The 18,836-nt window shown below is 53.2% G+C and overlaps 8 protein-coding genes across 8 annotated transcripts, besides 1 other annotated feature; 4 read left to right on the forward strand and 4 right to left on the reverse strand.

Annotated features, from left to right (window-relative positions):
* Positions 1-49: 49 nt before the first annotated feature.
* On the reverse strand, positions 50-3,161 carry QC762_111780 (uncharacterized protein). Its single transcript, XM_062885595.1, has 3 exons — positions 1,781-3,161; positions 1,419-1,716; positions 50-1,362 (listed from the first exon to the last, which is right to left on the reverse strand). Exons 1-3 carry the CDS (start codon positions 2,468-2,470, stop codon positions 476-478), a joined length of 1,875 nt encoding a protein of 624 aa, XP_062748571.1. The 5' UTR covers positions 2,471-3,161; the 3' UTR covers positions 50-475.
* Positions 2,769-6,315, forward strand: QC762_111790 (uncharacterized protein). Its single transcript, XM_062885596.1, has 3 exons — positions 2,769-4,200; positions 4,253-5,874; positions 5,939-6,315. The coding sequence occupies exons 1-3, from the start codon at positions 3,977-3,979 to the stop codon at positions 6,205-6,207; spliced, it is 2,115 nt and encodes a 704-aa protein (XP_062748572.1). The 5' UTR covers positions 2,769-3,976; the 3' UTR covers positions 6,208-6,315.
* Positions 6,316-6,457: 142 nt separating this feature from the next.
* On the reverse strand, positions 6,458-8,430 carry QC762_111800 (uncharacterized protein). Its single transcript, XM_062885597.1, has 2 exons — positions 7,393-8,430; positions 6,458-7,334 (listed from the first exon to the last, which is right to left on the reverse strand). The coding sequence occupies exons 1-2, from the start codon at positions 7,913-7,915 to the stop codon at positions 7,003-7,005; spliced, it is 855 nt and encodes a 284-aa protein (XP_062748573.1). The 5' UTR covers positions 7,916-8,430; the 3' UTR covers positions 6,458-7,002.
* Positions 8,431-8,645: 215 nt separating this feature from the next.
* On the reverse strand, positions 8,646-9,988 carry QC762_111810 (uncharacterized protein). Its single transcript, XM_062885598.1, has 2 exons — positions 9,465-9,988; positions 8,646-9,398 (listed from the first exon to the last, which is right to left on the reverse strand). The coding sequence occupies exons 1-2, from the start codon at positions 9,841-9,843 to the stop codon at positions 9,142-9,144; spliced, it is 636 nt and encodes a 211-aa protein (XP_062748574.1). The 5' UTR covers positions 9,844-9,988; the 3' UTR covers positions 8,646-9,141.
* Positions 9,989-10,091: 103 nt separating this feature from the next.
* On the reverse strand, positions 10,092-14,284 carry QC762_111820 (uncharacterized protein). Its single transcript, XM_062885599.1, has 2 exons — positions 10,550-14,284; positions 10,092-10,416 (listed from the first exon to the last, which is right to left on the reverse strand). The coding sequence occupies exons 1-2, from the start codon at positions 10,773-10,775 to the stop codon at positions 10,337-10,339; spliced, it is 306 nt and encodes a 101-aa protein (XP_062748575.1). The 5' UTR covers positions 10,776-14,284; the 3' UTR covers positions 10,092-10,336.
* Positions 11,102-13,805, forward strand: NSR1 (nuclear localization sequence binding protein). Its single transcript, XM_062885600.1, has 4 exons — positions 11,102-11,734; positions 11,797-12,404; positions 12,467-13,547; positions 13,727-13,805. The coding sequence occupies exons 1-3, from the start codon at positions 11,291-11,293 to the stop codon at positions 12,789-12,791; spliced, it is 1,377 nt and encodes a 458-aa protein (XP_062748576.1). The 5' UTR covers positions 11,102-11,290; the 3' UTR covers positions 12,792-13,547; positions 13,727-13,805.
* Positions 14,200-14,250: a sequence feature (Short protein (QC762_111840, KAK4659606.1) was converted to a misc_feature.).
* Positions 14,285-14,456: 172 nt separating the features above from the next.
* Positions 14,457-16,368, forward strand: PUT2 (1-pyrroline-5-carboxylate dehydrogenase; the record flags this gene model as incomplete). The annotated part of the gene is made up of 2 exons (XM_062885601.1): positions 14,457-14,648; positions 14,701-16,368. 2 exons carry the CDS (start codon positions 14,457-14,459, stop codon positions 16,366-16,368), a joined length of 1,860 nt encoding a protein of 619 aa, XP_062748577.1.
* A 1,043-nt stretch (positions 16,369-17,411) lies between these two features.
* Positions 17,412-18,750, forward strand: QC762_111860 (uncharacterized protein; the record flags this gene model as incomplete). The annotated part of the gene is made up of 2 exons (XM_062885602.1): positions 17,412-18,017; positions 18,082-18,750. 2 exons carry the CDS (start codon positions 17,412-17,414, stop codon positions 18,748-18,750), a joined length of 1,275 nt encoding a protein of 424 aa, XP_062748578.1.
* Positions 18,751-18,836: the final 86 nt, after the last annotated feature.

Below are 18,836 nucleotides of genomic sequence, written 5' to 3' on the forward strand. Positions count from 1 at the left end.
AGGTTGGTTTCGCTATCATAACAAGTAAAAATTCACTAATGTATCATCTTGACGAAGAATTTATGTTTTGTATTCTGCCATTTTACGTCTCCTGTGCTGCTATGCTATGTATGATGTGTGTTGTCTGGTAATGATGATAATGTACGCCTTGCCCGCCTGTCTGTCTGTCCGTGTACAGACAGAAAGACGGATTTGAATGCCCAAAGAAAGTCTTCCCAAGATAGCGCCGCCGTCTCCCGAACCCCCCTTCCCCACTACTCCGTATGTGTTCGCCTGTACTTTTCCATGCTGTTTTGTTTTCTGTGCTCGGCTCCAACTCTTTCCCGCTCCCGTCCCGTTTGGTAGGTATAGATGTTGACGAAGTAAGCTTAACTTTAAACGTTGTCTGGTTTCCTTCTTGTTGTTCCGGGGGTATCATAGATATACAAATAACTGAAAAGAAATATAAGAAAATCAAATACAGTGTTACAGCGGTCTAATCCTCCCTCCTATCCTGCAAATGCTTATCCGGGGATTTCGACACGGGTCTACTAACGACCTCTGCGCCGTCCGCGGTAAACAACACCCCGTCGTCGTGATCGTCAAGACTTTCCCTCCGCAACAAACCCGCGGCTTCACCCCTGCGAGGGAGATCATCATCATCATCATCCTCCTCCTCGTCGCTGCCGCTCGAGGGACCATCAGTGGTATGCTCTTCCAACAGATGCTCCTGCCCTTTATGCACACCTTCCTGCGCTTCGCGTCTCATCTTGGAGATTTTAATGTAATTGTACGCTCCTATCGCGACGAGGGTTACAGTCAGGCCGATGATGTTGACAAATGTCATGCGATCGCCAAAAACAATCGCAGCCGCCGAGATGGTGACTGCCTCTTTGAATATCCCCGCGATGGACAAGGTGACGACGCTGGTGCGTTGGAGGAGGGCGAACTCGGCGGCTGTCATGAAAAAGGCGATCATGCCGGGGAATAGGAGGATCAATGGCGCCATGAGGGTGCCGCGTTCTTCTGCTATGGCGGAGAGGCCTTTGATGAGGCCGGAGACGCCCTCGACGGGGAAGGCGATGGTCAACAGGGAGACGAACATTACTGGAGCGAGGAAGAAGATGGAGCTGAAGGGGTTGGAGGTGGCGGGGTTGCGGAGGAGGAGGATTTGGGTTAGGGCCCAACGGAAGCCGCTGAAGAAGGCGGCCGAGATGACGAGGAGGAAGCCGGGGAGGTTGAAGGAGACTTCGCCCGCTACCATCATTACTACGCCGAGGGTCATGGTGGCGATGATGGCTGTTAGGCGCCAGGTGGGGGATTCGAGGCGGAAGAGGAAGGCGAAGAGGAGGACGAAGGCTAGGGAGGAGGATTTACACATTGCTAAAGACACGGTGAGTTGGGTATGGGGGAATTGGAGAGAAAGGCAGGGGGCTTACTGTAGAAGGTGAGGGTGATGAATTGCAACGAGGTGTTCCCTAATCCTATGTCGAGACCTGTTGCTAGACCGCAGGGGCCGATGCGGGTGAGGTAGAATAACGGTGACATTAGGGGTTTCTTGGATTCTGGCGAGTCCAGCTCGCCTGGATTTGGAACATGGCCGTTGGTGGGCCGGAAGGATGGGAAGAGATATAAGACGAGGGAGGCTAGGGAAAATTGCACGAGCATGTGCATGGCTGTTGTAAACATAGGAAATGGGAAGCCGAGCTTGTCGGGAGAGAACATCCATTTGTTGTACTATAAGATAGGTCAGTATCTCATGGCAGAGAGAGGCCAAGGGTTTTTGGGGGGGATGACTTACAAGTGATATCAACAGGGAAAAAAAGTACCATAACCCAATGAGCCCAGCGTTGATCAACAACTCCTTCATCACAAAGCGGTCCGCCTCTTTTTGTTCTTCTGGCGACACCTTCTCTCGTACTATTCTCTGGTCGAGTAATTGGTTGCGAGTTCTCTTTTTCTTTTTTCTCGTCCGCTCCTTTGCCGTCAAACCAGTCTCCTCGTCGTCATGAAGGTCCTCGTCCGACAATTCCACGTCCAACTCGTCCAGCCGTAGAGGTTCTCCCAGACTGCCCTCCTCTGATATTTTTGGCTCGTCAGTGCCATGGCCCCGCGCGTGTGGCGACCGGTGACGATTATTAGCGACATTGGCGGGATTGATCAAGCTGCTTCGTCGGCGACGGTGCCCTGAGGGTGCTAGAGAATCCATCTCGATGTCGTCACCAGCCAATTTGGATCCCGTTGCGGGATGTGGGTGCGTGGAGGATGTCCAAGGGCCGGGACCTGGTACAACAGCTGCTACCGGTGGTGTAGCGGATAGCGGTGTCGCGTGCCCGGGAGGTGTTGGCTTCTGCTGATCGAGATGTCTCGGGACAGAGACGTCAGTGTCGGTGTCGGTGTCGGCGTCGGCGTCAGAGGGCGGTTCAGGGACGGGGAGATGGGACGGAGGATGGGCAGGTTCAGGTGATGGGAATAGGGAAGGGAGAGACATTGTTCAAACATTGGAGCCCTCACTGGACTCATCATGGGGTTCAATTCGATCAATTCCAGCGCATTGGTGTTCGCTAAGCTCTGGGCCCGGTGGTCCCTAGCATCATCAGCCATGGCAGCAAAGATGAGCGGTGGAGCGGTTGGGGCCCCGAGACGTGGCCGGATTGGTCCCAGCGATGGTCCAGCAGCAGCAGGAAACAGGGGGGCCGCCGGCTTTGGGCGAGGTCGCCAGTGGTTGGCTGCCTTTGCCAAGCCTACTTGGAACGCGCCGGAGCATTTTGCCTGCCCGCTACCTGGCATTCAACTGTCTTCCACCGTTAACCCATCGGTGATCGCCTGTTATCTTTGCTTTCTATTTGATGTTTGATGATGTCTCTCTGTCTTCCAATGACGTTATCTGGTCTGTTTCGTCATTCCTGGTTTGTTCATTTTTGTCCGCCAGGAGAATTACAAGAGTGGAACGGACCGAAACTAAAACGTGGTGACCGGAACACATAGCCGAAGATGTACAACAACCCCAGAGACAGAGAGTAACACCTACTCAGAACGACTGAACCCTGAACTACCTCTACGGCAAATATCATCACTCCCTCAACCATCTCGGTTGACTAACAAGATCCTGAGAACAGGCCGTAGGGAGATGGGATGTTGACAAGAGCCAAGCTTCCAGTCCACCTACTGCTTGGATCACGTATGTAATGGTTACTAATAGCCTCGTGCAGCTTACCATCACGGCCAGGCGACCCCTTTATCCTGCACCGTTCGTTGCTGTGTTGCCGTGGAGCATTTCACATGTACTACTTCGTCTGAACTCTGGAATCTGTACGGCTTTCCATCTCTGGATGGTGGTCACGAGACAAAGCCGGCATGATGCTTAGCCCGGAAATAACCCCACCATCCACATGCATGTACAGATGATTGTACAAGAGCCTGTCTTCTCAACCTTGGGCAGCTGATGGTGACGAGAGATGTATCAGAATATCTTCACGGACCCCTTCGCTTCTGTTCTGCCCATATCATCGAAGCCCAAACCTCCAAAAGCCCACCCATGGTAGCTTCTCTCAGCTTGAGCAATCTGACGGAACTAGGCAGGTGAGAGTACTTTACCTATGCGCTTCGGGGTCTTTATTCGGCCTCACAGCAAGCTCAAAACTATCGCCATTGGAGGGAGGCAATGGGTGCTGACTCAGTATGCCACCCGAAACACCCGCATCTGCTGCAAAACGGCCAACACCATAAAGAGGAATGAGGGTTTCCAGAGCTGTAAGCCTTATTCATGATCATGTAACGAATCTAAAAACCTATATATATTTGAGGTGGTGTTGAAGGTCGCAATATTTTGGGTGTAAGAATTAAATCTTGATTTGATCGTGGGGCAGCTTTCCATCCTGATCTAGAAACTGATCGACCAAAGCGTTTGTTACCGTCATTGTTTGTTTCCCCTCCAAGAGCTAGCTACATATCTGATCAAAGGTACCTTAGCTTTTTGCTTTCTTATTCATCACGCATGCCGGCTGGCTTCAAGTACTATCAGCCAGACCCCGCCAATACCGACGCTTTGTCAATGATACCGCCGTTCAAAATGGCGGCATCGTGTTCGACCCAGGGTGCTGGTAGCCAGATGAGACAACAGGGTGCGGGGTATCTGCCGATTGAGAATTATGGCTTGATTGGAAACATGAGGACATGTGCCCTCGTGGGCATGGATGGCAGTGTTGATTACATGTGTTGGTGAGTTTGTCTGAATTCGAGATCAAAACATCTGGCTAATTGATATATACAGGCCCGAGTTTGACTCTCCTTCTGTCTTCTGCCGCCTCTTGGATAAGGATAAGGGGGGTTACTTCAGCATCCATCCAGCTTCCCATCTCAATTGCACCACCAAACAGCAGTACTTGCCTTCTTCCAACATCCTCCAGACCAGATACATTCACGAAGATGGTGTTGTGGACCTGGTGGACTTCTTCCCTCGACCCAAGAGCTCAAAGGTCATCTTCAAGGGGCCCAAACAATCGGCCTATCGAGAGATGACTAGCGTTCAAGAAGAGCTCAAGAAATGGCTCGTCCGACGTGTAGAGTGTATCCGCGGCCACCTCGAGCTCGACGTCGAGCTCTTCCCGGCCTTTGAGTACGCCACCGAACCACACGAGACCACCATCGTCCAAGAAACCAACGTCGCCCACGGTTCAACAAGCAAAACCGTCACCTTCCACAGCAAAAACGTCAAGCTCCAACTCGACGTCACCATCGACCGGGGTGAAGACAACGACGACAAGTACCCCAGCGTCAAGTTCAAAAAAGTCATGAAAGAAGGCATGCTCGGCGAAGGCGTGGTAGCCAGCATCCACGTCCACCCAGGCCAGGCCGTCTCCTTCGTTTTGAGGAACGACCTCCCCAACCACGTAACAGAGATCATCTCCCCCGCCGTCCTCGACACCCAGCAACACGACACACAATCCTATTGGTACAACTGGATCTCCCAATCCAAATACAAAGGCCGCTGGCGCGAAGTCGTCTCCCGCTCCCTCATGATCCTGAAGCTCATGACCTACGAACCCACCGGCGCCATCATCGCCGCCCCCACCTTCTCCATCCCCGAAGACATCGGCGGCGTCCGCAACTGGGACTACAGGTTCTGCTGGGTCAGGGACGCATCCTTCACAATCTACATCCTCCTCCGCCTCGGCTTCAAAGAAGAAGCAGACGCCTACATGGACTTTATCAACGAGCGCCTCCTCCAATCCCGCGTCTCCGACGGTGGACTTCCCATCATGTTCACCATCCGAGGCGAGACTGACATCCCCGAGCGGGAACTTTCCCATCTAGACGGGTACAAAGGCTCCAAACCGGTGCGCGTCGGCAACGGCGCGGCGTTTCATCAACAGTTCGATATTTACGGCGAACTGATGGACGCCATCTACCTCTACAACAAATACGGCAAACCCATCCACTACGACGCCTGGGTGACGGTCCGTCAGCTCTTGGATTACGTCCTGACGATCCTCGACCAGCCAGACATGTCCATCTGGGAAGTCCGCAACAACAAGCAAAACTTCACTTACTCCAAAATCATGCTCTGGGTCGCCTTTGACCGGGGTCTGCGGCTTGCCGAAAAGAGGAATTTCCCTTGTCCTAATAGGTGGAAGTGGCTGGAGGCAAAGGATAAACTCTATGAGGAAATCATGGAACGGGGCTACAACAAGGAGATGAAGTGTTTCGTCCAGAGTTATGAGAACAACACCATGCTGGACAGTAGTATACTTATCGCCCCGTTGGTGTTTTTTATTGCGCCGAATGATCCGAGGTTTTTGAATACTTTGGACAGGATTATGTTGCCGCCGGAGAAGGGGGGGTTGACGAGTACTGGGTTGGTGTATAGGTATGATACGGAATTATCCGAGGATGGTAAGCTCCCCCTTTGCTGATTTCTTGACAAACAGACCACAAGCTGACACAACTGCTGAAATAGGTGTGGGAGGGAGAGAAGGCGCGTTTAGCATGTGCACGTTCTGGCTGGTGGAAGCCATGACGCGAGCGTCGGTGTATGAGCCAAAGTATCTGGTCAGGGCGATCAACCTGTTTGAGAACATGCTCAGCTTCTCGAACCATCTGATGATGTTCAGTGAAGAAATCAGCAGGAGTGGTGAGCAGTTGGGGAACACACCGCAGGCGTTCTCCCATCTGGCGCTGATCAGTGCAGCGTTTAATTTGGATAGGGTGTCGGAGTTTAAGCGCTGAACGGTGAGGTAGTAGATACTTATGAGGAAATGATGATATGTAAAGTTCTTGGTTTATATGTTTCCGTCTGCATACCTCGATTGGTAGCCATTCACCCTCCCCACAAAAAGCGAAAGTGACACTAGCCTATATTATATGGTGAACCACGCCTCAAAGGTGGACGAATAGGCCTTTTAACTATCTGTAAAGACCTATCAACTATCTTAGAAAGCTTCACAATTATCCTTCGAGGTATGTCTCACAATATAATATGGGTTGATCTACTTTCGCTGTGCCATATATTTGTGGTGAGGGCGCCATTATACATCAATATTACAACACGCTACTTCTGTCGCTATTTTTAGTCCTATCCCTTCCTCAAAATTAAACTGGCCCATTCAATCAGTGTATCTGTTCCAGCTTCTATTCGTGCTACCTCCAGAACCCCTCCTTTGCTCAAAGTGAAATAGCACACCTGAGTACCTAGATATCCTCTTGTCTTCCGCAAATCACCCCAAAAAAAAAAAAAAAAAAAAAAACGCCACTCGCTATGCCTGTATTTTCCCTGCCTGGCCCAGCAACTCAAAATGGTATCTAAACAAACGCGCCGGTACCCATGCTTCTTCTCCTCTTGCTTAATTTGCAGGCCTGAAATCAAACTTCCACCGACCCCAACATGAAAAAGCTCCCATCAGACGAGCAAAATGTCTCACCATCATTCTCTGCCCCCGCCTCCTCCGCTCCACCCTCTCCCTCAGTACTCACACTCTCCCTTCCCAGCGTTGGAGGACTAGAGACAGATTCCTCCCCAGTCTCCTAAGCCCCCGAGTCATCCATCTCAACCCCATTTCCCACACCACCCATGCCAATCCCAATGTCCAGATCCATATCCACGTCCTCATCCGCAAGCGAACTAAGCCCCGAACTGCCCGGACGTGAATCTTCCCCGTCGCCATTTATGAGGTTATGGTTCTCCAACGGTGGTGGTGTCGGTCTCTCGGCCGCCTTTTTTCGTATCTCCTCCCACTCTCTGATGCTTGTCGGGCCTCCTCCCTCAATAGCTACCTCTCCTTGCTCGATTGGTCGGCCTAGAAGTGTGCCAAGAAATTTAGTGTCGTCCGCTCCTTTGCTGTGTTTCTTTATGAGGGCTATGCATGAGTTAGCAAGATAGATCTGTAATAAAAAGGAGGCCAGGGCGGAACAAACCGTCAAGATAATCCTTCGCCTCATCATTTCCATCAAGCGCTATCCTCTGAATCTCCTTGTTGATTGGCCCCATCGCCCAGACGATAAATGCCTCCACTCCTCTCATATCCTCGATTCCGAGGTAGTCTTGCTCCTGTTGGGACTTCTCCGGTAGTAAAGCACCGACTTCTTGAAGCGCCATCCGCACGTCTACTACTGATGGTGTGGCGACTGAAGGGCTGGTTACGCCTGGTGGTGGGACATAGTCGGAGTAGGGGTTAAGAAATGGGCCGTCTGGCGCGATGAATGTGCCGTTATTGAGCTCAAAGAGGATTTCGTCCTCGTCTGTGAAGCCATCTAGAGCGTGGCTGTTGAGGGTGGCGTGCTTGGCCGTGAGGAAGCATAGTCGGTCGAGGTAGGCAGCTGCTAGTTGCGTGACAAAATCCAATACTGAAGGCTTCATTGCGTGGTAACCGGTTGCGCGAAGGATCTGAAGGACTGCTGGCCTCAGGAGGGCCTGGAAGTAAGCCGGCGTTGGCGCCATTCTGAGAGTGCTTGGGATGAGGTTGATGAAACGGGTGATGATTTTTGAATGGTGGTTCGAATTGTGAGCGATGGATGAATAAAAATCGCACGCAATTCCCGATTTCTGAGTTTGAGTTGACCAAAGTGCCGAGTCGATGAGTTAGGTCAAACAGCTCGACTCCCACGATGTGGGTTGGCGTGTTCGACTTGGGGGGTCGCAACCAGAACAGCTCCAGTCAACAGCTCTCTGCCATCGCCGTCGACCTCCTATCCGATGATCTCCCCAGTCTGAGCTTGCGCTGCAATTTGACACCAGTTGGCGCACTCCCTTCCCAACTTCCGCTCTCCTAGTCTCAGCGCCAGTAACCTTGGGGGTAGAACGTGATGCCGTAGCTGGATCCTGTGAGTGTATCGATCTTTAAACACGCAATTCTGATTGTAATATGATAACAGAGTCGTGATAGGTACCAATTGCGCGCTGATGAAGATTGTTGATGCTGATTTGGAGTCGGTGATGTGAGTGAGTGGGAGTCGTGAACTTTCAGGTGAACCGTGCCAGGCGTGTCTGCAGGGGAGCTCACTTGCGGTGGTGGGGCGCCAGGGTCCACACCTTCGGTGAGAGTGGGGTGGCTCTAGCGTTCCCGTTATTTGCACCCTCACCCCCTCCATGGACATCATTTTCTACTGCACAATAAGCTCATGATGAAGAATTGCTGTTCTGCAGCAGGTACTATGAGCATGATATTCTACGAGGAGGAAGGCAACATATGTGTATTATTGTTCCGCCGTGTACCTACAAAACTCGACGTGACACAGTCTCAGGCCAAGAGTCTATACCAAGGCAGCCTCGAACTGACTGCTGACTTTTCCCGGAAACTTCACTTCTAGTCACTATGTAACGAAGCCAGGTAATTCGGACCCAGCTGAATGGTGGATATAGTCGTGCTAGGTAGGTATCTCGGGAAGTATGCAGCTGAATTTCTGCGAGCAACAGACAGCTGTAACCACCAGTCAGCTCGCTGTAGACACCAACATACGAGACTCGGCTCTATCATGTGAGGTCTCAGGATAGCTTGACTGAAGCCCAAACACCCATACCCATAGTACTCATTCCAGAGGTAATATGCTCCCCAAATCGTTGTATACATACAATACATCATATTATACACAAAGGCGCGGACCCCCCATTCGCCCAACACCTCACCACCCCCCAACCCCAAAGCCAAAGCGACCCTACATCACCCTTTACATGGTCTTGAGGTAGTTGCTCTCCTTGATGTTGGCACGTCTCTCCTTGCGCATGGCCTTGCGCAGTTCCTGTCTCTTGTCGGCCGCCTCCAACACCTCCTTGAGCTCGCCGGTCGGGGCGGCGGGAAGGTTGATAGTCTGCTTCTGAATTGGGATCTTTGGTGCGAGGGCCTCGAGGTCACCGGATGCCATGAGTTTCGCCTCGAGTTGTCGCTGTCTCTTCGCCGCTAATCTACGTTGCTTCTTGGATTTGGCTGTAAAAAGGATTGTTGTTAGCATACGAATACTCCCCTGACCGCACACACAAGAATGAAACATACAATAAGCATCTCCAGCATCCGCATCAGCATCATCGCTGCGCTTCTGTCCGACTTCCACGCACTTCCAGAGCCACTCGGGGTACTGATCATCGGGGAGCGCCACAGGATCGGTTTTGCCCTTGAGGTAGTTGAGGCCGTTGAGAACGGTGCCAGCAGGGCATGACGAGAGACCGGCGGCATTGTCTGTTGTTGGCTCGGTGTTTAAGGGAGTGAGTTCGGGAGCCTCGGCGGCGGCAGCGGCATTGCGCGCGCGGAGGGTGGTGCTGAAGAAGGCTTGTGGTATCCTCGGTGTCGTCCTCGTCACTGTTTGGGATGTGATTGCTGTGAATTGCCTGGAGGTCAGGCCAGACGCCTGCCGGAGACAACTTCGGCAGATCATGATTTTTGAAGAATGTGTCGGCGAATGGGGGACTGCTGTGGTTGGTGGTGGAATGGGGGAGGGGGCACTTCTTGAAGGCCGCGAGTGGTTTACGGAGGAGCCAAGCAAAAAATTTCTAGGGAGGCCGAGATGCACAATTGCGCCGTTTGATAATTGGATGGATGTCATGTCCAGCTCATGACAAGCGCAACATCTACATTTTAAAATCAACTATTGCGCATGGGCATAAAACATGTAATTGACACTTAAACATATTCACGGTGGTTTTAACAGGTCCCCATTGTCTGTATTTACAATATCGAGTCCCCGGCGCAGCGACTCAATGGCCAAGGTAAACAGCCGCCATGCTTGCTCTGCCGTCATGGCTGCTTGTTCCTGCCGAGTCCACCCATCCACCACCACAGCTACCCGGCCGTCCACTTTATAATGCCGTTTATTCACTCCCCAAAGCTCACATTCACTGTCCTCAAAACCCATATCGGTCCGTAACCCCTCATTCCTTGGGAATAATGTTTTGCTGCTCAAAGAGGTAACCCTTGGCCCGGGAGTCCTTGAGAAGCTCGAGATACCGCTCTGCACCATATCATTAGTATATATTCCAATGACAAACACCAAAATTCCGCATAGTTTCTGGCCAGATCCCCAATCACATAGCGTCGATCCTGTCCTTCTGATGCCTTGCCATCTTCCCCAGACCAAGACTAACCTCTGAGACGACCGCACTTCTCCAAGTGGTTGACACCCTCCCGGTAGTAACATTTGCTCAGCTCCTCCCGCACTAGCCGACCCATCATGACCTGAACCCATTGCTCCCGTATAATGGCATCTTGAGCGGCCTTGAGGCGCTTGGTGTCCTCGAAATCGACGCCATCGAAGGAGGCGGGGACCTTGGGCTTCTTGGCCAGGAAGGCCTCGGACTCGGGGGTAGGCATGATGCTGGAGGAAAGGCCTGCGAATTGGTGATATTCGGGGCCTGACTATCGGTTTGTTGCGGCGGGTGGACAGCAGGGTTCGGTGCAGCAGTCCAGCGACGGAGATGCTTCACTTCGAGAGCGGGATGCCGAACTCACAACGCCATTGCCAGCTGCCCACCTACCGCAGGTGGTCCGAGCTCCCAAGCTTGCTGTGCGCTCTGCCATATTCTGCCTGATTTTACAGGCGGTAAATTGGACGCAACACTGCCAAGGCCAATTCCGTGCACAAAACCCATTGCAGCCAACTAGCGTGCTTCACCGCCCGCATTGCCCCGCTAAAAAGTGCAAGATAAGAGTTTTTTCTGCTTATCGAGCCTCGCGAGCGCAAGCTTTTGCGACTGCCCTCTTATAAATTTCTTCCCTCCTTCCCCCAACCTCCCACCAAACTTTTTCTATCTGCATCCTCTCACCTTCGCCCATCTCAGGAAAAGCATCTTTCAGCCTTTTCCACTTCAATCTCTATCACATTCACAATGGGCAAGACCAAGGAAGCCAAGGGCAGCAAGGCCACCAAGGCCGCTGCTAAGCCCGCCGCCTCTCCCGTCGTCAAGAAGGTCGAGAAGGCCGTCAAGTCCGCCAAGGAGGTCGCTAAGAAGGCCGTCGGGTCCAAGGAGAAGGCCACCGACAAGAAGTCCAAGAAGAAGGTCGAGTCCGAGTCTGAGTCCAGCGAGTCTGAGTCCGACTCCGAGTCTGAGGCCAGCTCCTCCAGCTCCGAGGAGGAGTCCGACTCTGATGAGGAGATGGTCGATGCTCCCGTCACCAACGGCAAGGCTAAGGCCGCCGCCGCCAAGGAGAGCTCCGACTCTTCCGACTCTGACTCTTCCGACTCCGAGTCCGAGGAGGAGGAAAAGCCCAAGGCTTCCGTGAACGGCAAGGCCGCCAAGGCTGAGAAGAAGGCCGAGTCCGGCTCTGACTCTGTAAGTCACCACTACCTGACCATCATGGCTGTCCATGCATCATGCTAACCGATTCTTGACAGTCTGAGGAGGATTCCGACGACTCCGGCTCTGACTCTGACTCTTCTGAGGAGGAGGAGGAGTCTTCCGAGGAGGCTTCTTCCGAGTCTACCGAGGAGAAGGCTGAGCCCTCCAAGAAGAGAAAGGCTGAGGAGGAGGCTGAGGAGCCCGAGGCCAAGAAGAACAAGGCTGTTGAGGACAGCGAGGAGAAGAGCGCCACCCTCTGGTGCGGCAACCTCGGCTGGGGCATTGATGACAACATCCTCTACGAGGAGTTCAAGGACTTCGAGGGTCTCACCGGTGCCCGTGTCGTCTCCGACAAGGAGAGCGGCCGGTCCCGTGGCTTCGGCTACATCGACTTCGACACCCACGAGAATGCCGAGAAGGCTTTTAACGCCAAGAACGGCGGCGATCTACAGGGCCGTGAGATGCGTCTTGACTTTGCTGCCAAGCCCGCTGCCGCTCCCCAGGACCGCGCTGCCGCCCGTGCCAGCAAGCATGGTGATGTCGTCAGCCCCCCCAGCGACACCCTTTTCGTCGGCAACCTCCCCTTCAGCGCCGATGAGGATGGCGTCTCTGCCTTCTTCAACGAGGTCGCCAAGGTTCAGAGCCTCCGCATCCCCACTGACATGTAAGTTGCTACCTGCCTCACTCCTTTCTCTCTGTGTTCATGCATGCTGACAACATCTACAGGGAGAGTGGCCGTCCCAAGGGCTTCGCCTATGTCTCTTTCTACTCCATCGATGATGCCAAGAACGCTTTCGAGCAGCTCAACGGCGCTGACATCGACGGCAGACCAGTTCGTCTTGACTTCGCCAAGCCCCGTGACAACAACGGTGGCGGCGGTGGTGGTCGCGGTGGTGGTCGTGGCGGTTTCGGCGGCCGTGGTGGCGGTCGTGGCGGCGGCCGTGGCAGCTTCGGTGGTGGACGTGGTGGTGGTCGTGGTGGTGGCCGCGGCGGCTTCGGTGGCGGTCGCGGTGGTGGCAGCGGCTTCCAGGGCAAGAAGGTCACCTTCTAGACGAAGAAGACCGATGGTGATGAAACCAAACGTGGAGGCCATGGGGCCCGTGGCAAGAAGATCGTCTTCTGAACAGAGGTTGGGGAGGGAATGTGAACATGCTGTCCTGGGAATGGGACACAAGAGGGTTGAGGTAGAAAGCGATGCGCCGCACACAAAGTGGGATCGGTTCGAGGGCTCTACCTAAGACATACTCGAGGGCTTGTTGGTTGTCGGCTTTTGAGAACTTAAACTCCAATCCTTTGGAGTCGTGGGCTTGAGATTGCGACTGTACCTGAGGGCTTTGATCGTTGAACACTGGCTGGTTTGCTCTTTGACAGCTTCTTGCATCGGCTGCCGCGATGCTAGCTGGTTCTGCCAGACCTTGGCAATCAGCTTGATCACAGATGGGTTTCCCTGGCACTCTGTCGGCTCGTGGGTTTTTGTGGGCTCTGCTGGCTTCGGCCATTGCTTGCGCGCGCGGTTTCCTATGAGGGTTCTGGGGTTCAAGGGTTCATTCTGGGGGCATCACAAAAGTTGTGTTCGGTTATAATATCCACGGCGTTTTGCTTTTTTTCCTTTTATTTACTTGGTACGCCAGTAAGTATGCCAACCCTTATGGTTCCGACTTCCAGCGAAGTCATCTCGATACCCAGTCAGCAGGAGCATAATGAGTACATACGTAATCCATAGCGCGGGCGATGATTGTGTCTTGCGTGGTTTCCGGCGTTGTTTCTCACTGACCAGCAGCATTCAGCGACATGTTTCTACTAAAAGGTCAGTCTTTTCTCTTTTCTGCGTCTTCGCCCTCACATGATGATAAAAGGGATTCCTATGCCATTCGGCTGTGAGGTATTGATACAGCTACGCTGTAACAATTGTTCCTTCTGACATTATCTCTTCGCCCTTTTTTTGAGCTGTTGCTAGTTGGATTCAATGATGCTAACAGCTTGCAGTGTACAGGGAATTAGCCGATCGTAAGAGATATCTTTTAGACCTAGCTCGTAATAGAAAAGAAACATTGTTTACTTCAGCATCTGTCCGTGTCAGTTTCTTTTCCAGCCATGTGTTGCCCATGTCAATGCTTCCGTGACTGTTGCTAAAGAATCCATTTGTCCATTGGTCTATCCAATGGACAAGCACAGCCGCCAAGGCCGCTGTTGAGAGCCTTCCTGATGAAAAGTCCCACCGCCGGTTCGTCATCAGCAAAGTTGAAGCCACCAAATGATCAGGTTGATCCCGTGATCGGTTCATCTCAACCGTCGTCAAGCTCTCGGATGTTGTTGACTTCGGCTCTGATAAGCCACCATCCGTCGCTATCAACGCCATGCAAAGCTTTCCATTGGCCAATCACCAGCCAGCTACCCCACCACGACGCCGGCAGTGGCAGATAGCTTGGGGTAAAGCCGAGACAAAGCGGTCCAACAGGATGGCGTCCCTTTATTCGACCATGGAGCTTGTGGGCGAGACCGGGAGATGATGGAATGAGGGGAGAGCTTGTTACCGCAGTATAATTTGGCGGATGGGAGCTGCAGGAAAACGTCAGGACTTTTGCTGTTGTGGCAGATTAAAAAGAGACGGTGTTTGTCTCTTGCGCCGATTCAAACCGGTGGTTGGCATCCTTTATTATTCATCTTTTTGATCGGAACCAACGAAGGAGAGCTAGTTTTGGATTGATAAAGGACAATGGCCTCACGGCAGCTGAGAAGGTTTTCGCTTTCTTCTTCTGGTATTACTACTCGGGCTGCTTTTTCTGGGGTGAAGCCTAGGTTGTTGTTGTTGTTGTCAGCTACTGCAACGAGATTGTTGTCTACGAGTTCAACGAGGATGTCGACGATTGCGAGTTTCAAGATCCCCAAGGTGGCTAATGAGCCTAATGTATGTTTGTCACTGGTGGTCTGGAATGATGGGAGATAGCTAACAGGCATAGCACCACTACGCCAAAGGCTCAGCACAGAGAGATGGTCTCGCAGCAGCAGTGGAAGCCCTCCAGAAGAAGGGCCCGTTGCAGGTACCTCTTGTGATTGGAGGGAAAGAGGTATGTACTACCCCATCCTCCTTTTCCTCCACTTACCAATATCTAACACCCCCCTACCAGATCACCACCGACTCCACCGCAACCCAATACTCCCCCTCCTCCCACACCACCCCAGTAGCGACCTACTCCCTCGCCTCCCCAACCAACATCCGCACCGCCATCTCCTCCGCCCTCGCCGCGCAAGAATCATGGTCCTCCCTCCCCTTCGCCGACAGAGCAGCCATCTTCCTCAAGGCAGCAGATCTCATCTCGACTAAATACCGCTACCCCCTCATGGCAGCAACGATGCTAGGCCAAGGGAAAAACGCGTGGCAGGCCGAGATCGACGCCGCGGCGGAGCTGGTGGATTTCTTGAGGTTTAACGTCCAGTATGCCGAGGAGCTGTACGCCCAGCAACCGGGACATAACAGTCCGGGGGTGTGGAATAGAGTGGAATACCGTCCGCTGGAGGGGTTCGTCTACGCGGTGAGCCCGTTTAATTTCACGGCCATTGCGGGGAATTTACCGGGTCTGCCGGCGCTGTTGGGGAATGTGGTTGTTTGGAAGCCGAGTGACTACGCAATCGCGAGTAACTGGTTACTTTATAATATTTTGGTGGAGGCTGGGTTGCCTAGAGAGGTGATTCAGCTTGTGCCTGGGGATCCGGAGGAGGTGACGAGAGAGGTGCTGGCGCATAGAAAGTTTGCGGCGTTGCATTACACGGGCAGCACGGCGGTGTTTAGGAAGCTGTATGGGGAGATTGGAAAGGGGGTTGCGGAGGGGAGGTATCAGAGTTATCCCAGGATTGTGGGGGAGACGGGGGGGAAGAACTTTCACTTGGTGCACAGCTCGGCGGATTTGGAGAATGCGATTGTGCAGACTGTTAGGGGGGCGTTTGAGTACCAGGGGCAGAAGTGTAGTGCTACCAGTCGGTTGTATGTGCCCAAGTCGAGGTGGGAGGAGTTTAGGGGGAGGTTGGTGGAGGAGACGGAGAGGTTGACGGTTGGGAACCCGTGGGAGCATGAGAGTTTTGTTGGGCCGGTTATTCATGAGGGGAGTTTTAAGAAGTTGGCGAGGACGATTGATGAGGCGAATGGGGATGAGGAGTTGGAGTTGCTTACGGGGGGGACGTATGATGGGTCGAAGGGGTGGTTTGTTAAGCCTACTATTTACTTGGCCAAGAAGCCAGATCATAAGCTGTTTTCTACGGAGCTGTTTGGACCCGTGTTGACGGTTTATGTCTATGATGACACGACTGATCCGGTTGGGGCGTTTGGGAAGGTGTGCGAGGTTGTGGATGGGGCGACGGATTATGGGTTGACGGGGTCGGTGTTTGCGGCTGACAGGGCGGCGGTGAGGTTTGCGGAGGAGAAGTTGAGGAATGCGGCGGGTAACTTTTATATCAACTGCAAGAGCACGGGAGCAGTGGTGGGACAGCAGCCGTTTGGAGGGAGCAGGGCGAGCGGCACCAACGACAAGGCAGGGAGTATCGCCATTTTGGGGAGGTTTGTGAGCATGAGGAGTATCAAGGAGGAGTTTAACGCCACGACAAAGGTGGCATATCCGAGCAATGAGGTGTGAGCAGGAGGGGGAGCACGTGCGAGGGTTGACACGGCCATCTTATTGGAAGACTTGGTAGATGGTGACATTTACGACCGGAACGAACATTGACAAGCTTCTAGTTCTTCGTTAGGGAGTTTGGGTAGGATGGCTTTGACGTACAGATAATCAAAAACCGTTACACAATTATATTGACGGTCCACGATGGTGGGTGGAGCATGCTGTGAAGGTTTACCGGGCACATGTGTGAGGCATTGGATGGGTTGTTTCCCTTCCTCAGGGTATCACCGGGCAAAGGGTTACAGTTGCCCCGAGCCGTTGGGAAATAGACGGGCATCATTACTACCGAATGGTAGCCTCTTTTTGATGGTCGTGCGAGTGAGATGCTCTGAACGCCCTCGTGGACCCTGGTGGTTTCCAGGGGATGGATGATCGACAGGCCCTGTACAGAAAATGGGAGCTATGATCTTGCCAAGTTGATGGCACCCCATTTGGTTTCTTGTAGAAAATGCTTGGCTCTGGGGTGAACTACACAGCCGACTTGACACGAGTGGTGGCCGGCCAATCAACTTGGCGGATTCCACCCCGTGCTGCCCAGAAAGGATCGGGACTCGTGAAGCTGAGCACGCGACTGTGCTGCTCTCTTTCCTCGCCAGCCAGCCAGCGATAGCAACCTTGCGGGCGTGGGCACGGTGTCGCAGACTCGCAGTTGAGCTCCCTCCCGATATCTGCCTTGCCTGCTTCCCGCTGCTTGCTCACACTCAAGTTGGCGGTCTGGGTGGTTTTATACGGGGTCCTGTTCGTGTGTTTATCCTTCCCCCGGATCTCCAATATAACAACCAACTTATTTTTCCCATTCTTGATCTTTCTTTCCATCATGGACGATTCCATATTGTAACCTTGTGATTGCCGTCAAGGCCTCGTTTCCCTTGCTTCTTTCATCACCAGTGCTGAGCACGTTTCGTCCCGGAGCATCGGTCCCCAACTTGTTACGCCTGTGCCTTAACTTTCATCTTGTTACGCATACATTCATTCGGGTCACAATCAAGATCAGGTCATTCAAGATGCCTCGAACGACATTACCCCCGACTCCGGCTTCCTCAACCGACATCAAAGGGAAGGATGGATCAAAGATGGTGTCGCTTCAGATGTCGTTTGAGCTGCCTCCTCCAGCTATAGCTGCCAAACCGATAAACGCGGCAGCATCTTCATCCCAGACGGTATTTCCAATGCAAGCCAGCGAGACGGTCAAGTCAAGAAGGCGGACGGCTGCTGCTGCTGCTGCTGCTATTCAGCCTGCCCCAACGAAGGATGAGTTTGTCCTTCCGCCTCCCCCGACGAGGTCTCGCAAGATCATTCAGATGAAGCCCAAGGAGGAGACGGCAGTGTCGACAACATCGACGACAAGGACGGCTGCTGCTGCTGGCAGTTCCAAGTCCAACAACGCAGCCGGCAGTGCTACTACCACGACTACCACCACAACAACCACAGCCGGAACCAAGAGAAAACAACCCTCCGCCACGAGCGCCGCAGGGAGGAAAATCGCAAGAAAAACCGCCCACAGCCTCATCGAACGTAGAAGAAGATCAAAAATGAATGAGGAGTTTGCCGTTCTCAAAAGCTTGATCCCAGCTTGCACTGGGGAGATGCACAAGCTGGCTATTCTACAGGTAATATGTCCCCTTTTTTTCCCACCCCTTTCCTTCCTATTACTAATGACATACCTGTCCCCAGGCCTCAATCGAATACGTCCGCTACCTCGAAGACTGCGTCAGCCAGCTCAAAGCCCAACGCAGCAACACAACATCTGAATCAGAAGCAAACGCGCCCACCCCGACCACTAACACCCTCCCCTCCCCGGTTTTCGCACCGTATATCCCGTCAAGTTCCTCCCCCGAAGACGTGGAAATGACAGGGCAATCTCCCTCATCACCTACCTCGACGGCTCCATCACCGGCGTTTACGCCTACTGTGTCGCACCCTCACTCGAGGTTGCCGTCTATCTCTCCTGCTTTGCTGCCGCTGGATCAATCCCGGAATCGGCACGGGTCTGTTTCTTCTGTTTCTACGGGCACGGATCATTATAGGTCTGGGTCTTTCTCGCTTGGGGGGGGAGGGGGTAGTAGTGTCTATGGGACTTCGTCGGCGATGACGAGTCCGGCTTTTGGGCCGCAGCAGGGGGTTGGGTATGGGTATGGGGGTGGAGGGCTGGGTTCGCAGTTGACTAGTCCGGCGCTGGGGCCGAGGGATTTGGATCAGGAGGCTACGGCTGCGTTGTTGATGTTGAATCAGATGGGGGGAAGGGGTGGGGGTGGGGGGAGTGGGAGTGGGAATGGGAATGGGAATGGGAATGGGGAGCAGAGGGGGCGGGGGATGAGTGTGAGGGATTTGTTGAGTACGTAGACTTGATGGGGGAGTGGTAAGGTGGGATTGATGGTGGTTGAGATGGGTTGGGATTGGTGACCCTTTGGGGAGTGATGACCCTGTGT

The sequence above is a fragment of the Podospora pseudocomata genome (genome assembly GCF_035222375.1).
Source record: "Podospora pseudocomata strain CBS 415.72m chromosome 1 map unlocalized CBS415.72m_1, whole genome shotgun sequence".
NCBI classification, from domain to species: domain Eukaryota; kingdom Fungi; phylum Ascomycota; class Sordariomycetes; order Sordariales; family Podosporaceae; genus Podospora; species Podospora pseudocomata.

Excerpts from the sequence above, each read along its gene's own strand:
- QC762_111820 (XM_062885599.1), bottom strand. The coding sequence starts at position 10,775 with ATGCCTACCCCCGAGTCCGAGGCCTTCCTGGCCAAGAAGCCCAAGGTC. Across the intron at positions 10,417-10,549 it reads GAAGTGCGGTCGTCTCAGAG|AGCGGTATCTCGAGCTTCTC; the intron begins GTTAGTCTTGGT and ends GATATGGTGCAG.
- QC762_111800 (XM_062885597.1), bottom strand. The coding sequence starts at position 7,915 with ATGGCGCCAACGCCGGCTTACTTCCAGGCCCTCCTGAGGCCAGCAGTC. Across the intron at positions 7,335-7,392 it reads GGCGAAGGATTATCTTGACG|CCCTCATAAAGAAACACAGC; the intron begins GTTTGTTCCGCC and ends ACTCATGCATAG.
- QC762_111790 (XM_062885596.1), top strand. The coding sequence starts at position 3,977 with ATGCCGGCTGGCTTCAAGTACTATCAGCCAGACCCCGCCAATACCGAC. Across the intron at positions 4,201-4,252 it reads AGTGTTGATTACATGTGTTG|GCCCGAGTTTGACTCTCCTT; the intron begins GTGAGTTTGTCT and ends TGATATATACAG. Across the intron at positions 5,875-5,938 it reads TACGGAATTATCCGAGGATG|GTGTGGGAGGGAGAGAAGGC; the intron begins GTAAGCTCCCCC and ends CTGCTGAAATAG.
- QC762_111810 (XM_062885598.1), bottom strand. The coding sequence starts at position 9,843 with ATGATCTGCCGAAGTTGTCTCCGGCAGGCGTCTGGCCTGACCTCCAGG. Across the intron at positions 9,399-9,464 it reads GGATGCTGGAGATGCTTATT|CCAAATCCAAGAAGCAACGT; the intron begins GTATGTTTCATT and ends TCCTTTTTACAG.
- NSR1 (XM_062885600.1), top strand. The coding sequence starts at position 11,291 with ATGGGCAAGACCAAGGAAGCCAAGGGCAGCAAGGCCACCAAGGCCGCT. Across the intron at positions 11,735-11,796 it reads CCGAGTCCGGCTCTGACTCT|TCTGAGGAGGATTCCGACGA; the intron begins GTAAGTCACCAC and ends GATTCTTGACAG. Across the intron at positions 12,405-12,466 it reads CTCCGCATCCCCACTGACAT|GGAGAGTGGCCGTCCCAAGG; the intron begins GTAAGTTGCTAC and ends CAACATCTACAG.
- QC762_111780 (XM_062885595.1), bottom strand. The coding sequence starts at position 2,470 with ATGTCTCTCCCTTCCCTATTCCCATCACCTGAACCTGCCCATCCTCCG. Across the intron at positions 1,717-1,780 it reads TTTCCCTGTTGATATCACTT|TACAACAAATGGATGTTCTC; the intron begins GTAAGTCATCCC and ends CCTATCTTATAG. Across the intron at positions 1,363-1,418 it reads CATCACCCTCACCTTCTACA|CAATGTGTAAATCCTCCTCC; the intron begins GTAAGCCCCCTG and ends CCGTGTCTTTAG.